Below are 17,617 nucleotides of genomic sequence, written 5' to 3' on the forward strand. Positions count from 1 at the left end.
TCTAAAACACGTCCAGGAACAGTAACACTTGTGAATTTAAATTTCAATAATAAGATTAATTATGCAGCTCTATTAAACTATTCCATCTAAATGACTTTGTATGAAACACTGGATTACAGATATAAAAATGACAGATCATGTTGTGTGCGTGTAAGGGCATCAGGTTTAAAACCATAACTGTGTTTCCAGAGCACATTAGATTAGTTCAGTGTTAGCGCTGAGCCTGATGTGTGGCCTCATCGTCTCGTGCACAAAATGAAAGTGATTTTTCTGAACTGATCGGGCGCGGCTCTTTGGATAAACAGGAATACGACTATTTTTCCATATAATGTGATTAGGCTCCAGTGTTCAGGACTCTCCGTGTGACGAGCATGTTCCCACTCGTCATAAAAGCAGTTTACATGGCACCACATTTCAAACTGTCTTTGGGCAAATTACAAAAACTGTCTTTTCAATTATAATTTTGTATTCCTTTCACCAGATTGTACAAAATGTTTTCATGTGGTGGTCCTTTGAAAATAAATGTAGCAGTCACAGATAAGAGTCATGTATCTTCCACGGTGGAGAGGAAATGTAGTGTATTAAATGTGATGTTTTGAGTTGTAGTTAAGAGTTAATAGTTGATCTACCACACGCTGCATTCTAAATAGGCAGTGAGGATGGACTCTGTTTGACCGCTGTGAGTCTGATTTTGGTCTTAAAATGTTCATATCAATCTGCTCTTCATGATCCTTATTCTTTTTTGTTCACTATTTTGTCCCTAAATCAAGTTATGAACATTGAGATCCAAGCTGCTTCTTCAGTTCTGGTCGGACGCTGCTGGACGCTGCCTTATGTCTGCCTGAAGGGAGGAGCTAACTACATTGAAACTACTCTGAAACGTTTGTCCAAACTTTTGTCCTTTTGCCATGGATTCTACCTGGACGACGGAGGGATTTTACAAATATCCTCACTCCTGATCGGCTCTTGAAATGTCTGGTGTCTGTAGAGTGACTGACGAGTGTGATGTTTGGTACCTGAGCCTGGAAGATGAAGGGACAGGACTTTGCAGAAGACCTCATGGACCTCTGAAACTGACCACGGATGTCGTAGTGACCCGGCCCCGGAACGCCCTGGAAAAACAGACCAAAAAAACACTGATCACACAAAAGACAAAAAACAGGACACAAGAGAAAGGACAGAAGAGGAGGAGGACAGATGGGAGAATAGAGAGAAGGACAGAGAGGAGGAGAAAGAGGAGGAGAGAGAGGAGAATAGAGATGAGGAGAGAGGAGGACACAGAAAAAGAGAGGAGAGAAAGGAGGACAGAGAAGAGGAGAGAGGAGAATAGAGAGGAGGACTGAGAGGAGGAGAGAGAGGAAGGATGGAGAAAAGGACAGAGAAGAGTAGAGAAACCAGGACAAAGAAGAGGACAGAGAGGAGGAGAGAGAGGAGGATAGACAGGAGGACAGAGAAGGAGGGAAGAGAGAAGAATAGAGATGAGGAAAGAGGAGGACACAGAAAAAGAGAGGCGGAGAGAGAGGAGGATGGAGAAAAGGACAGAGAAGAGTAGAGAGAGGAGGACAAAGATGAGGAAAGAGAGGAGGAGAGAGAAGAAGAGAGAGGAGGAGAGAGAGGAGGGGAGAGGAGAAGAAAGAGGAGGAAAGAGAGGAGGACAGAGAAGAGGAGAGAAGAGGAGAGACGAGGACAGAGAAGAGGAGAGAGGAGGAAAGAGAGGAGAATAGAGATGAGGAGAGAGGAGGACACAAAAAGAAAGAGGAGGAGAGAGAGGAGGATGGAACAACGGACAGAGAGGAGTAGAGAGGAGGACAAAGAAGAGGAGAGAGAGGAGGATAGCGAGGAGAATAGAGATGAGGAGAGAGGAGGACACAGAAAAAGAGAGGAGGACAGAAAGGAGGATGGAGAAAAGGACAGAGAAGAGTAGAGAGAGGAGGACAAAGAAGAGGACAGAGAGGAGGACAAAGAAGAGGAGAGAGAAGGAGAGGGGGACAGAGGGGAGGAGTGAGAGGAGGAGAAAGGAGGAAAGAGAGGAGGACAGAGAAGAGGAGAGAGGAGGATAGAGACGAGAACAGAGAAGGAGGAAAGAGAGGAGAATAGAGATGAGAGAGGAGGACACAGAAAGAGAGAGGAGGAGAGAAAGGAAAATGGAGAAAACGAGGACAAAAAGATGACATAGAGAAGGACAAAGGAGGAGAACAGAGAAGAGAACAGAGGAGGAGGGTGTTCCACAAAAAAGCTCCAAGAGAAAAACAAAAAAGTTCAACTGGAAACCAACAGGACGTAGTGAGGTTTGTATTCAGTCCAGTCCAGAGAAAATACAGTGCACTCAGGTCAGGCAGCTCATTCCACCACAAGGTTTTGCTACAAACTGTAACTCGTTTTATCCAGAGCTAAAACTTTGGTGAAGATTATAACTTGACTTTTTGGTTGGACATGGGAAGTACTTGTCCTTGGGCAAGACACCCTCCTTGCATTTAATGTCAATGTACGCTGTTGTATGATTTAGAGCGGGGGTCTGCAACAATTTTAGTCCAGTGAGCTCCTTTACTAAACAAAAATGCCAGAGTCCAATGAGATTCATTTGGTCTTATGATAATTTATGTTACTAGGCTCTTTTTTCTGACCAAGAGTTTGTTTTCATCCTTGACACTTTCGACTGCTCACTTGCGCTCTTCCTCAGAGTCACGTGATGTTGCCGTGACGTGTCCGATCAGCTGATTTATACAGGTTTTGGCGCTGTCTATTTACTGTAAGAAGCCCGCTCCTGAGAAGTCGAAACTTCCAGGTATGAAAACAAACTCTCGGTCTGAAAAAAGAACCTAATAAGAGAGCTACTCATTTTAGTGGTGACAGGAAATTGAGTATATAAGAGCCATGGCAAGCCTTAGATGAAGTACTGTTAGATGCCTATTAAAACAAACCATTATCCATTTATTAATGTACAAAGTTCAGCATCAAAATGATACATGTACAGTGCTAAAAGACATTTAACTAATGTTATTTATTCTGCACAATAAGTGTCATTCAGAAATCCCTTGGCGAGCTACTTGGAAGGGGTTGGAGAGTAGCTCCCGAGCTGCAAGTTAGAGACCCCTGATTTAGAGTCTATTGATATTTTACAGCTGATGTCATCAATATTTCCTGGGGATGTGAAGCTAACCGAAAGCACTGCTGTGTCTGAAGCTCTGTTACTCAAATTAGACTTTAATCCGAGCTTTGTTTTAACACCATCTGCACAGAAAGAACGGACTTAATTGAAAATACAAGAGCTGATTTGTGCTGTTGAACAATTCTCTCACACATAAAATTACAGTTACAGTACAGCCAACAGTTTTTCAGTCAGTCACTTTCGCCTTTTTGTTGAAAATCAAACTCCTAATCAGGACCGTGAACGCTCGTATTGATCACAGGCTCCTGAAAATGTGCTGTTTCAGTCCATTTTGTATTGTTTTTCTTGAGTTTTCAGTTCTTTTTTGACAGCGTTTGCTAATGTGTGCATAGTGTCAGCATGGTAACTCCTTAAACATTCCACCATTAGCGATACATGTAGGACTCCCCCAGCGCCATGTCACTGCACAGCCTCAATATCTGGAACAATATTTTAGGAAAGTACCCACTACGCCACCACATTTCCCCCAAAGTTTGCAGCATTCCTCTGTCAGGGTTAAAACTCCGTCTGTAAGTTTTCCACAGTGTAAAAAGTCTCCGTGCCACAGTGAAACTATAGGAAGCCCCAAAGCCCAGCGTGTCCTCAGTCCAGGCTCATTCTTATTCATGAGAATCCACTATACTGTCCTCCCCCAGAAACACACCGGCTCACACACCACAAACCTGCAGCTTAAGTCACACTGCAGCCACCGCGTATGGAACACTTGTTATGGACTTGTTTTTGGGTTTATCAGATCAAATCTACACGTCAGACTCCGATTTCTCTGCTGAAAGTTTCAAAAGAGCGACAGGAACTTTTGGGAAGGTGGTACAAATGTAGAAATGTTGAATGACAAGCTCCTCTTTCCAAGTCTAAACCATAAACTGTAATAATAATAAAGGATTTACGTCTTGGGGGCTGGATTTTAGTCCCCACTTAGTGATCGGTAAATACTAGTTTAATCACACCACACGTTTAAAATATGAGACAGAATTATTAAAGTGTAAATATAGATGGCCACTACTGTATTTTTTAAGTCACTCCGGAGTATAAGTCGCACCAGTCAAAAAATGTGTAATGAAGAAGAAAAAAACATATATAAGTCGCACTTTTTGGGGGGGAAATTAATTTGATAAAATCAGAGACCAGAAACCGACATTTCATCTCTAAAGTCAAGTTCTAGTAAAAACAATAGAAGAGAGAACAACAGACTGTTAACGTCACATATGAACAGTTCTTCAGATAAACTATAACATAAACAACAGAACAGAACAAGTTTAACAAACATCTCACTCTCATCTCACTAAATCCATTCAATTCTTCATCCTCGGTGTCACTTCTGAGCAACTCCTCGACCTCCGGAGGTAAACAGAGCGACGCTTCCTCTTCTGTGTCGCTGTCATCAGACTCAGCATCAGTTCCAGTTAGCATTATTCTGGTCTTTCTGAATCCCGACAGGATGGTTTCGGTGTCACTGAAGTCCAGGCTTTGTCGATCCATCCAGTGACTTCCAGAAAAGTTTCATGGTGCATCCTCCCGGTGTCATAGTTTCTTGCTCACTCCAGACTTTCTTTCTTCTGCTCAATTACCGTTTTCAGCTGCATATTTCATGACTTACAGCAGGACCATAGACCGTATATATGACTGGACATAGCTAACGTACTAGCCACCGTGCCAAATAGGAAGTTCGCCAGGAGGCTCTTCCGGCTCCTTCTGACTCTGGCTCCAATTGACTTACATTAGGATCTTGTCTCCTCTCTCTCTGTAACTGCAGCTGTGAGCCTCGCCATTTTGGTCTTAAAATGTTCGTATTAACCCGCAACACATGATCCTGTTTTATTTTTTTTCGCTATTTTGTCCATTAAAAGCACTGTGGGTGACATCACACTCGCATAGTCCACTTCTTTTATTCAGTTTATGAACAGGACACATGCAGGAGACATGCACAGTAGAGCCATGTGACAGTGGTACAGGAGGAACAGATACTGACACACAAAACTAGAGCCTCTTGAGTGTGAAGATTTTAATATATAAGTTACACTGGAGTTTAAGTCGCAGGAAACACCCAAACCATTAAAAAAAAGTGCAACTTATAGTCCAAAAAATACAGTATTTGTAATTTTAATGAATTCAATGAGAAGCTACTAGAAAATAGATCAAAAGATTCAAAAGATTCCATCTAAACACTATCCTGTCCTCTGAAGCAGACTAGAGGGGTGCACAAGTTAAACGTACGGCTTAAAGGTGCACTGTGCAACTTTTCTGGCAGAGTGCTGTAGATGTTAGTGTTTTTCTCCAGAATGTTCTACAGGATGGCATTTAATTTAACTCTCCACATTCCAAGGCAAAGTTACAGGCCAGATTGGTGGAGAAATGGGCCTGAGAGAAGAAGAAGAACACCTGTAATCAAATCAATACAAGCTATACATTTTTAATGCCATACAGTGGTACATTTCGGGTAAAGCAATAACATGTCCATGAGCAAAGCCGATGGCAGACCCTCCGTCAGAAAAGCTGCACAGTGCACCTTTAAAAAAAAACAATGTCTGAACACGAATATTGGTTTTATTAATGATTTTCTATGCGGGTGAAATTGCATTTGCAAACTCAATCTCCTTTTTTCAGCCTGTTCTTACTAGTATATTGACATTGATTTGTGTGTGCATAAACTGAGCCTGTATGAATCACCTGAATACCAAACTACTATAACAACTACAACAACTACAACTATAAAGTATTCTGTTGGATTCAAAGGCGAAACAGGCACAAGTGGTCGAAGAGCAAGTCCCAACACTGACATTTCCAAGCTTCATTTTGATATTAAGGAAAAAGCTCAATCCTCTACACCTGTTTTGATTCTTCAGTGATACAAACATATAGAGCTCCAGCACCCACATGACTAAGGCCCCGCCCACACAAGTACATATTCGAGTTGTTTTCGTTGTGGATGCAGTGTTCATCCACACTAATCCAGTGGAAAATGGCTCCAGAGACGGAACGATCTGGTGCCGCCAACTCCCACCAATTCATCTGAGTACAGAACTGATCCGACACTGTGTGGACGCCTGAAAACGCTGATACTCTGATGTAGGTCTGTGCACCGCCAAGTAGTAATTCATCGCCAAAATGCTAAGAGGCTAGAATATATGTACATTCACATATATACGGTCTGTGTGTACGACCTGCAGACAAATAATCTCTGAAAAGTTTAACATGAACCATCTCCAACGCAATAGAAACACAGAACAGACTCACCATCAGCAGAACACCCCTCTGTCACAGGAAGAACACTCATATTCCACTGAGTCGTGTCCTTTAGTCCGACAGAATCTGAACTGCATCAGCGCACAAGGAGCGAGCTGTTTTTTAAGACTCAGTTTATGCAAATTAGCCATGTGGTTTTAAGTTTCATTTCTGTAAAACATAAACAAATATGTTCATGTGCATAGGGAAAGGTTTAGGACATAGAAACGACATGTGTAGACGCAGATTGTTTCCGATACAATGATACAGTGATACAGTGATTCGTTTCATTGTAAACGTAACCTAAATCTGACAGGGATGCCGTGTTGGCAGTGGTGGATTATGGGTAATGAATGGCACCAAGGTCACTTTTGGATTTTATTTTATTTTTTTATCATAGACAATGATTTATCTTCAAACTAATCAGATTAAACACCTTACCTGTGATTTTTAAAGACAATAGATTGTATAGATTTTGTCTTAATTCTGCAATATTTGGACTTTTGGTTCACCTTCTTATATCATCAAAAAATGTCCTTGGAGATGTTTAGGAAATACAGATTTTATTATAAAATCCTGTACATATAACATTTACTGATACTAACAGTTTAAACGATGTGAAATTGATAAAAGTAGTGAAAATACGATGTTCTCTGACTAATGTCTGCAGCTAAATCACTCATATAAATGTAATAAAGAAACAGAAATAATTTATTTAACTTTAATTTGTAATTCCACATTTTTGAGCAGTCAGTTGATGTTAAACATATGAACAGTGATTAAACCAAAAACATCTGGGATCATTTCTCGTCTCTGTCTCATTAATACATTATTTCATGCCAATAAACAACTACTGAAACTACGGTTTAATCATTCAAATTAAACCAAATCAAGAAAAAAAATATATCAGTGTCAAAATACATTCATAGTTAAATTAATGTCCGGTTTGATTAACGTTTAACTGATAGCCCATTTACCTGTTAGCCTGTTTAGCTGCACAAATCCACTTCTACCGTCCATCTAGGGTTTTGTAAATCCTGTAAGAGTTTCAAGCTTTCTTCTGTCACTAAGAATGTTTAAATCCTGGTGCACAACAATGATAATAATATAGTTTCCTCATCACAAACATGGAGTTGTGTTTTATTTCATTCACACATGTTTCAGTAATGACCGAAAGGACAAGATCGCAGATACAAGCGCTCGAAATGAGTTTCCTCCGCAGGGTAGTTGGGTGCTCCCTTAGAGACAGGGTGAGGAGCTCAGTCACACGGGAGGAGCTCGGAGTAGAGCCGCTGCTCCTCCACGTCGAGAGGAGCCAGTTGAGGTGGCTCGGGCATCTGTTCCGGGTGCCTCCTGGGCGTCTCCCTCGGGAGGTGTTCTGGGCATGTCCCACCGGGAGGAGGCCCCGGGGAAGACCCAGGACACGCTGGAGGGACTATGTCTCTCTGCTGGCCTGGGCTGGAGGACGTGTCTGGGGTGAAGGAAGTCTGGGAGTCCCTGCTTAGGCTGCTGCCCCCGCGACCCAGGCCCCGGATAAGCGGACGAAAATGGATGGATGGATGGATGGATGGCACACATGTTTCACACACAAACCCTGCAGATTTAGGCTGAGTTCTTCTCTCCAAATGGAAAACACTCTGTTCCACCTTGTGATGTCATGTGGTAATACAGGAAGAGCTCCACTGTGTTTTTAAACTCTTTACTTTACACTTTCACTAAAATCATTTGGATAATTTCAGACCTGGGATTGCTCATCTCTACTCAACTAAAGGTAAAAGTTGTAGCTGTTAACTTGAAAACTATGACTATGACTCATGACGTCATAAAGTGGATCACAGCATTTTGAGCTTTAGAGATGTAGACAAACTAATAATAAAGGATTACTTAAACATGTGTGAATGAACTGCAGGTATATTTTTTAATGAGGTAACAACATTCTAACATGGCTAAAAGTTCACAAGAGTCCAGTTTGTGTAATACAGGACCTTTAATATCAGCACGGTCATACATTAGCTCTGGTACAGACAGGCTCTTAATGTTTTTATTTATAAAAATTTGGACCCTTGTAAATGACGCACACAATATTACAGCTCAGTGCAGACGGTGAGTCATTGTGCTATTTGGAAGAAAAAAAAAAGAAAAAAAAAAGAACATTTGGCTCTAGTTCTCAGGGTGTGAAGTTCAAGCGCTTCATATTAGGTGCAGGTTGAATAAGAGAAAATGAAAATTATATCTGTGTTTTGGTGCTGATTTTCTGTTCAGACTGAATGACAAATCCCCCCCTCCCCAAAGCCTTGGAGATGTTATTGCTTTACGTCCAATATTCCAAAGTATGGCATTAAGCTTTTCAGTCTCCATAGAAACAAGCGGGAGAGACCACAGGGCAATTTACAGGGGAGATCTGTCAAAGATTTCAGGTTTTTAAAGGTATTTTTGAGCAAAAAAAAAACCACCCATAATTGAATAAATGTGTCTTATATACCGTATTTTTCGGACAATTAAGTTGCTCCGGAGTATAAGTTGCACCTGCCAAAAAAATGCGTAATGAAGAAGAAAAAAATGTTTATAAGTCGCACTTTTTGGGGGAAAAATCAGAGAACAGGAACCGACATTTCATCTTGAAAGTCAAGTTCTAGTAAAAACAATAGAACAGAGAACAACAGACTGTTAACGTCACATATGAACAGTTCTTCAGATAAACTATAACATAAACAACAGAACAAGTTTACCAAACTCTCCATCTCACTCCAAATCACTAAATCCATTCAATTCTTCATCCTCGGTGTCACTTCTGAGCAACTCCATGACTTCCGGAGGGAAATGGAGCATCGCTTCCTCTTCTGTGTCGCTGTCGTCAGACTCAGCTTCAGTTCCAGTTAGAATTATTCTGGTCTTTCTGAATCCTGACAGGATGTTTTTGTGTCACTGAAGTCCAGGCTTTGTCCATCCATCCAGTTACTTCCAGGAAAGTTGCATGGTGCATCCTTTGGGTTGCCGTGAAGCTGTGTTCTTCATCGCTACTCTCCACCAGTCCCTCCCAAGTTTCTCACTCACTTCAAACTTTCTTTTTGCTGCTCGATTACCATTTTTGGCTGAATATTTCACTACTTACAGAGGCTCTTTCTGCAGGAGACATGCACAGTAGAGCCAAGTGACAGTGGTACAGGAGGAACAGGAGCAGCAGATACTGACACACAAGACTAGAACATCTCGCGACTTCAGTGTGAACATTTTAATGTATAAGTCACACCAGAGTATAAGTCGCAGGAAACACCCAAACCATGAAAAAGTGCAACTTACAGTCCAAAAAATACATTAAGGCTGCGTTCAGACTGCAGGGCTTAATGCTCAATTCCCGATTTTTTTGTGAAATCCGATGTTTTTGCGAGGTCGTTCACATTTCCAATTAAATGCGACTTGTCTGGCCCGAAAGTGTCCCGCATGCGTACTGGAGACACGATGACGTCAACCCCATGCATCAACCGCAGCGAGCGTGCTCTGTGTTTACGGAAGTTGTGGCGATTTTACAGTTCCGGTTTCCGCCTGCTTCAGCGCAGAATAGTGACGTTTGTCGCTTGTTAATGACGTGTAGGTCGGATGGATGCGCTTTGGCCGTTCAGACTGAAGTCGCATGTCAAAAGATCAGATATGTATCGGATTCAGGAGCACATATCCACGTGGCCTGGGTCGCATTTGAAAAATTCGGATCTGTGCCGTTCAGACTGTCATTAAAAGATCGGATACAGGTCACATAGAAGCCAAAAAATCGGATTTGGGTCACTTCAGGCTGCAGTCTGAACGCAGCCTAAGTATAATACCATATTGTGGAACATTACAGGCAGCACAATAGCATCTTCATGGCAGCAGACCCTCAACCTGAAAATTTACGCAATGCCCCTTTAAGCCACGTTATATTGTTGTTACCTCCTCAAAAAACAGACCTGGAGTTGTTTTTTTTTTTTGTTTTGTTTCATTCACACATGTTTGAGTAACCATTTCTTTTTAGTCTGTCTATATCTCCAAAGCTCAAAACACTCTGTTCCACCTTGTGATGTCATGACGCAGTAGTTTTCAAGTTACCTCTTACCTTTTGTTCAACAGAGATTGGCAATTCCAGGGCTGAAATGATCCAAATGATTCTAGTGATGGTGTATGGAGCACTTCCTGTATTACCACACGACATCACAAACACAATATGGGCCCTTTAACCTATATCTGAACCGATTTACATAACGGGAAACGGATTTCAGTCCCTACAATGTGATAAATGCTGCAAAGAAACGCATCGTCTAGTCACAAAATCACACCACGCATTTAAATATGAGACGGAATCATTAAAAAGTAAATATAGAAGGCCACTATTTGTCATTTTAATAAAGCCAGGGAGAAAATAAACAACAAGTCAGAAATATTCAAAAGATTAGATTCTCTATTCAGTATTTGCAGTGTGGGGCTGTTTTAGGCGCCGCAGCTTGTGTTATACTGCCCCCTTTAGGCAACACCGGAAAATTCACATCACATCAACGCACCCTAAGGACCAGACATGATTTTAGTCCTTTAATAAACTCGTACTCTGTTTTATTAGACTTTTTGGCAGACAGTAAATACAAAATACATTGAAAAAGTATTAGGATTTAATGGAACATAAACCTAAATCTATATATCAAAGTTGGTATGATCATAAATTGTAAAACATTTATGTAATTTAGAACAATGCAGATGGAAAAACAGCGTTAATGCGGTAAAATAATACGGGAAGGATAAACTAAAGATGTGATACTAAAACGAAAAAATCTGAGATGCAGATGAGTTCAGCAGAATTCCAGCTAAAACAGGCCCCGCGGCAGAGAGGAGAAACGCCATCGGCCACAAAATGAAAAAAACAACAACTTTCAAACTATCAGAAAAACAAACGCACAAATGAAAGTAAAGCAGAGACAGAGGTTATACGGAGGTCGCGCCGGGGTCACGGAGGGGAACTGAAACGCCATATTCATTATTAATTGAGGATTTGGTTCGTGATCAGTGGTTCTAAAACTTATATTTGGTTTTCTGAGTATCACCAGAGATAAACCAGATCTCTAAGAAGACTAAACCAGGTCTGAACTAGGACCAGGGTTGGGAAGGTGACTTTTAAAATGTATTCCCCTACAGATTACAGATTACATACACCAGAATGTTGTTTGTAACGGAATCCATTAAATTACTTAAAGTGAGTAAAGTAATCTGAATACTTTGGATTACTTGATTTGCTGTAGAGAAGCAAAGACGAGGAAATCTTCACTTAAGATGTTTTGTCTGCTAAAAGACAATAAAAAGCCCAGATTTTACTTAACCAAATTAAAAATATTATTGATAGAAGACGAGGAGACACGGTCCATGCAGCCTGGTTTAGTCCTGTTAAATCCTGTTTGAGACAGTTTACCTGGTTTAGATCCTGGTTTAGACCTGGTTTTAGATCCGTCCTGGTTTTGGACCTGGGTTTAGACCTGGTTTAGACCTGGTTTAGACCTGGTTTTCCTGGTTTAGTCCTGGTTTAGACCTGGTTTAGACCTGGTTTAGACCTGGTTTAGACCTGGTTTACCTGGTTTAGACCTGGTTTAGTTTAGACCTGGTTTAGACCTGGTTTAGTCCTGGTTTAGTCCTGGTTTAGTCCTGGTTTAGTCCTGGTTTAGGACCTGGTTTTAGACCTGTTTTAGACCAGGTTTAGACCAGGTTTAGACCTGGTTTGTGGACCTGGGTTTAGACCTGGGACCTGGTTTAGTGTCCTGGCAATGAGTGGAATTACCAAAAAAAAAAAAAAAAGGGATTTAGCCCAAAATGTGAAAACAGGAAAATACCACCATGTAATCCATTTATTTCAACAAAGTAACTGTAATCCAATTACCACTCACTTAAACAGTAACTGTAACTGAATACAGTTACTCATAATTTGTACTCTGATTACGTAACTCTGGTACATGTAATCTGTTACTCCCCAACACTGACGAGGACTGAACCAAGGAATGAAAACTTAACTCATTTTATCACCAAAGCATGAAGTTTATTTGTGCCTGGCTTTGAACCCCTTATCTGAAAATTTTTACCATGTATTTGTGCAAAATGTGTCTTGCTCTCTCACCTTCTTGTGTTCCTGTAGAGGTACAAGTTCGTGGTATCGTGGGATGAGGAGCTCGGCGCGGACCCTCTGCTCCCTCTTCAGGTTCACGTTCTCGTACTGAGTCTCTTGCACACTGCACACAGCAGGACAACTGGTTAAAGCACGGACGACCGGGACGTGAAACATGTGGAAAATAATATGAACAAAACACTGGCTCAGCCTCTAGAGCCGCGGTGTCAAAATCATGTTCTCCAAGGGCCACGTTTGGATCATGGTTGTCATCAAAGGACCGGTTGTAAAGTTAAGACTGTAACTGTAATATCGGTATGTCACAAATGAGCCTTTTTATTACTTACGGGTGTTTTTGCTCTCATTAGATTTTTCTAGTTTTATTGCCTTAACGAGGACAAGTGGAGTTAAGTAGAGCCTTAGTTTATATTTCTATTGGACATGTTTTATTTGTATTGTGCCGAACTTTGGAAACTGTTTTGTTTATGGAATGATCTATTTACAAAGTTAAGACATTCACATAACTCCTTCAGTAACATTCATGAAATATCCATTCTTCTACATCAATGTTTCTTTTCTTGGACATTTTTGAGGAGATTTGATGAGTTTTCTTGGCCTCTCTCGTGGCAGGATGCATTCACTTCGCGGAAAACAACGGTGGCGCATTGTGGGAGATGTAGTAGCGGCAGAGAGTCACAACATAATAATAAATTATACCTTTTAACCCCTTGTGGGCCACATAAAATGGCTTAGTGGGCCGGATGCGGACCGTGGGCCTTGGCCTTGTCACGTGTGCTCCGGACTCGAGTTTGGTTTATTCTCTACAGAGCACAAACTACAAGTGGGACTAAACACCTAAACTCCACTCACAACCACATTTGCAACAGAACTTCTAAACTGGGTAGTACTGGTGGACTAAATGGGAGCGCGAGTGGGGAGGGGGAGAGGTGGGGTCTGGAACATTAAAGAGCCCCTAAATGCCTGTGCTAGAGTTAACTCCGTACAAGAGATGAAAGACGTGTTTGAAGAAGGGCTTGACCCGAAACGTCACCTTGTGGTGTCCTTGAAATAAAAATTAGTGAGCTTCAAAGAACTGCAGGGTGGATCTCTTTCTTCTTTTGTATAATGTTTGTTTTTGGAACCTGCACGCAGTCTCAAAATTTTTATTGAATGAGCATTTCTCTATCTACCACTAGAGTTAACTCCACCCACAGTCAATATTTGAAAAATCAAACAAAGTGGGCAGTACTCGGCGCGTTGGGGAGTGTGGGTTGGGGGTGATGGTGTGGGGCAGTGACAGCCAGTGGACAGCGCCGGTCAGTGAGATCTCACAATAGCAAACTGCCAATGGAGAGTGACAGCGCCGCGAGTTTCGCCACAGAGAGCAACTAGGTATAGGCGAGGCTAAGGGTGGCTCCTCACTTACCGCCCATAGACCGTGAGCTGACCGTGAGTGGCTGTGCTTGTCATGTAATAACCCTGCAGCTGACTCATTGTCCAACCTGGAAATTCACGGCTTTTGACCCAAAAGTCAGATTTTTAACAAAGATACACTAAAATGCCAAAATAAGGCCAGGGATAGGTACAGATTTCTATTTTAGCCCATTTACACAGATAATCAGTTAAAAAGTGGTTTTGGTTTTTAGAGACTGCAGCCAGGAATTTGTAATAAGAAAGCATCTGGCTGTAAGGGCAGTTCTGTGTGATGTCATGTTGTGCTTGAAACCGCAGAGATCATTTGGGGCAGCACAAACTCATTTTTTGCTGCAAATTTACCTAGAATTTACTAAAATTGCCCAAAAAAGGACCCAAAGCACTAGAACTATTGATAATTAATAGCACACACACACACACAAAAAAACATTTAGAAAAGAGGAGATGGAGTTAAAATGATTCAGGAGCTGGACTATGCCTCAACCTCCTCTCCAGCCAAACGCGGCTCATCTCAACCACACCTTCAATTACCCAGAAGCCCCTCCCACCCATGTATTTCATTCACTCTTCAGTCTGAAGACAATATCTTCAAGGAAGGGGGGGTTCCCATAAATCAAAAACGACAGCAGTAAAGGCGATGGCGGCAGTGAGCGTTGAGTCGACACAGAACTATACTTCACCCTCAAGAATCACCCCGGCCATCAGATCTATCCACCGTCAATACACGTCTTTATCGTATTCCATTGTTGTAGCGTGGTCCTTGTTAGTGAGTTAGTGTTTAAATGCAGGTGCGAATAGCAAGACCCAGATGTGGGCACAGCAAGACACACTAACCAAAACCAAATACCCAAACATAGGCTGCGTTCAGACTGCAGCCTGAAGTGACCCAAATCTGATTTTTTGGCCCCTATGTGACCCGGATCTGATCTTTTAATGACAGTCTGAACGACACAGATCCGATTTTTTCACATGTGACCCAAGTCACTTGGATATGTGCTCCTGAAACTGATACATATCTGATCTTTTGACATGCGACTTCAGTCTGAACGGCCAAAGTGCATTCATCCACCTACACGTTATCAACAAGCCACAAATGTCACTGTTCTGCGCTAAAGTAGCCGAAAATTGTTAATGAACTCAGTGTGACTGAAGTGAAGCACATCACCACTCACCACTCTTGGCTACATCTCCACATCCACACGTTCCTTCCAACGGACGTCGCTGCCACTGCCCCACAAAACACCACGGCCAAAAACCTCGTCCTTCTCCTTCTCAATCTCCTCCTTAAAACAAGTAAGTTGTTCATGTTCTGGCTCCGGTACGAGAGGAACTTTAAAATCTCCAGGTGCTCAATGCTCGCGTCCATGTTTGGACAACTTCCGTAAACACAGAGCACGCTCGCATTTAATTGGAAATGTGAACGACCTCGCAAAAACATCAGATTTCACAAAAAAATCGGAATTGAGCTTTAAGCCCTGCAGTCTGAACGTAGCCATAATGACAGTGTATTGTTTATTAGAATAAACCAAAGTCATACATCAGACACAGACTCACAGTTCGGGGTAGTAGTGTCCAGGGCCTGGCAGGTCGTCCCCCACCTCGTCCCTCCTCCTCCCCATCCTGTTCCCAAAATGGACGCCTCTGTACTTCTGAGAGGACGGCTCTTCTGTCTGCACAAACACAAAAATATACACAAAATAAATATAAATGCAGTTACTATTTGCCAACAGCAGTATTTGATGTCATGTTCAGTAAATAATATTCCTGAGCCGGGCTGGTCACGCTCAAAACTGTCTCCGTCAGCCAATCACCTCTCAAACTATTCACTTCTTCCTCTTCCGGCCTTATCTTCAACCACAGTAGTAGAACCATCAGCCTCTTCAGCCTCTCCATCTCCTCCTCTTCACCACCACCACCAGATCAAGACTGGAAACGCTAAAGTTTCTCTACAAATTTGTCTACGTTAAATGACCTTTTTTACCTGGTCCCTGAAGGGTTGACCAGGTTTTGTATTCACCCTGTGTGTCTGTCCACCCGGGATAATTCCACCATTTATGGACCGATTGTCACCAAATTTGGTACGTGGGTCAAGCCCCCGTGCCCGATGCCGCAAAAAAAAAAGTTTGGTGACGATCTGAGGTCATTTGAGGTCACAGGGATCAGTTGAAAAGTCACGCCATTATAAAGGATCGGCAATTTTGGCAATTTCTGAACCATCTGCGGGCTAAAATATTCACCCAGAAGTTGGCACACACTTAACCGGGGGACACTGGATGTTACAGGTTGAAACTGGTCAAGGCCAAATATGTGTTTTTGGTCATAACTCCACGAAGGATCGAGCTAGAGCAACGGAAGTGGTTTCAAAGTCTCAGAAAAATTATTATCTATTTATAATTCTAAGCATTTGTATAGTCAAATATGAATAGTTTTTGAGATAATCACTAATTATAACAGTCCCTTTCTCTTTCAGTTTATGCTGTTAAAATTCTAATTGGAACTAAAATAATTTCCATTTCTTGTTTTTCTGGTGATACACAACACACTGATCTACAGTCACACAACTAACAGATACACAATTTATGAAAAATGACATTTTGGTTTCACATTAGTAAACACAGACATTCTCATATGTGACCAATATCACACAAATGTTCATGGGCCTGTACACATACACACATTGCATTGTGGATATAACGATCATGGACAGAGTATCCCCGGGTTTGACTACCCCAAATTTAAGACATTTCTAAGATCTTTTTAAGACCACTTAAATGAAAATTAAGACCAACATCGCACCCATTATGTGAGCGAAAAACACCAGGTCTACTTCTAATAATGACCAACCAACTACCGTACGAAATCTAGAATCTAAGGCTACGTTTATATGATAACGGTCTGAACAGAAGACGCAACTCGTGTTTAGACTAGTGTTTTCAGTAGGAAATCTGTGTGCGTACAGTGATGCAAAAGTGTGTGGAACTGGATTGGGTGCATGTCAGGCGGCTCGGTGGTGATGCTCAGTGGTGACGCTCGGTGGTGATGTATGTGATGTAAACATGTACGCAACCTGAGCACATCTGACCGGACTCTTGCGTCTTGGGTGTGTACTCACTGCCGCCAATGCCAAAAACCAAAGTATTGTTTGTGCACACTCCAAATTAGACTTTCATTCACGTTAAGATATTTCACGTTGTTTTCCTCCATTTAACATCGCACTGCAGCCCGGTTGAGTTTACAAAAAAATAGGCTAATGAAATTTAAGACCTTTGTGAAAAAAAATAAGACTTGGACAACATAATTTAAGACTTTTTAAGGCCTTAATTTAAGAACATGAAATTTAAGATGTATTTAAGACTTTTAAGACCCCACGGCTACCCTGCTCTCCTTCCTCTTCCTGCCTCATCTTCACCACAGCAGTAGAACCATCAGCCTCTTCAGCTTCTCCATCTCTTCCTCCTCTTCACCACCAACAGATCAAGGCCGGAAACACCAACGTTTCTCTACAAATTTGTCCACGTTAAATGATCTTTTTTTAAAACATGTTACAAAACCCCGAGAGTAAATGCCATATTGAGGAACATTCTAGACAAAGCAATAACATCTCCATGGAAACACTCTCCTCTAGAAAAGCTCCATAGTGCATCTTTAACATACGCCATCAAAAGTCTTTATCACACCTCAGT

The 17,617-nt window shown here is 41.7% G+C and overlaps 1 protein-coding gene across 1 annotated transcript in view; it reads right to left on the reverse strand.

Moving 5' to 3' along the window:
* stpg2 (sperm-tail PG-rich repeat containing 2) overlaps positions 1 to 17,617 on the reverse strand; it is a 174,628-nt gene that overhangs the window by 141,797 nt on the left and 15,214 nt on the right. The window contains exons 5-7 of the mRNA XM_055161963.1: positions 15,489 to 15,604; positions 12,513 to 12,624; positions 1,017 to 1,112 (exon numbers count right to left, since the gene is read on the reverse strand). Coding sequence (XP_055017938.1) covers positions 1,017 to 1,112; positions 12,513 to 12,624; positions 15,489 to 15,604 — 324 coding nt within the window. The remainder of the gene's footprint in view (positions 1 to 1,016; positions 1,113 to 12,512; positions 12,625 to 15,488; positions 15,605 to 17,617) is intronic.

This window comes from Boleophthalmus pectinirostris, unplaced genomic scaffold (genome assembly GCF_026225935.1).
Source record: "Boleophthalmus pectinirostris isolate CB_2022bp ecotype Guang Dong unplaced genomic scaffold, ASM2622593v1 HiC_scaffold_4, whole genome shotgun sequence".
Lineage (NCBI taxonomy): Eukaryota > Metazoa > Chordata > Actinopteri > Gobiiformes > Gobiidae > Boleophthalmus > Boleophthalmus pectinirostris.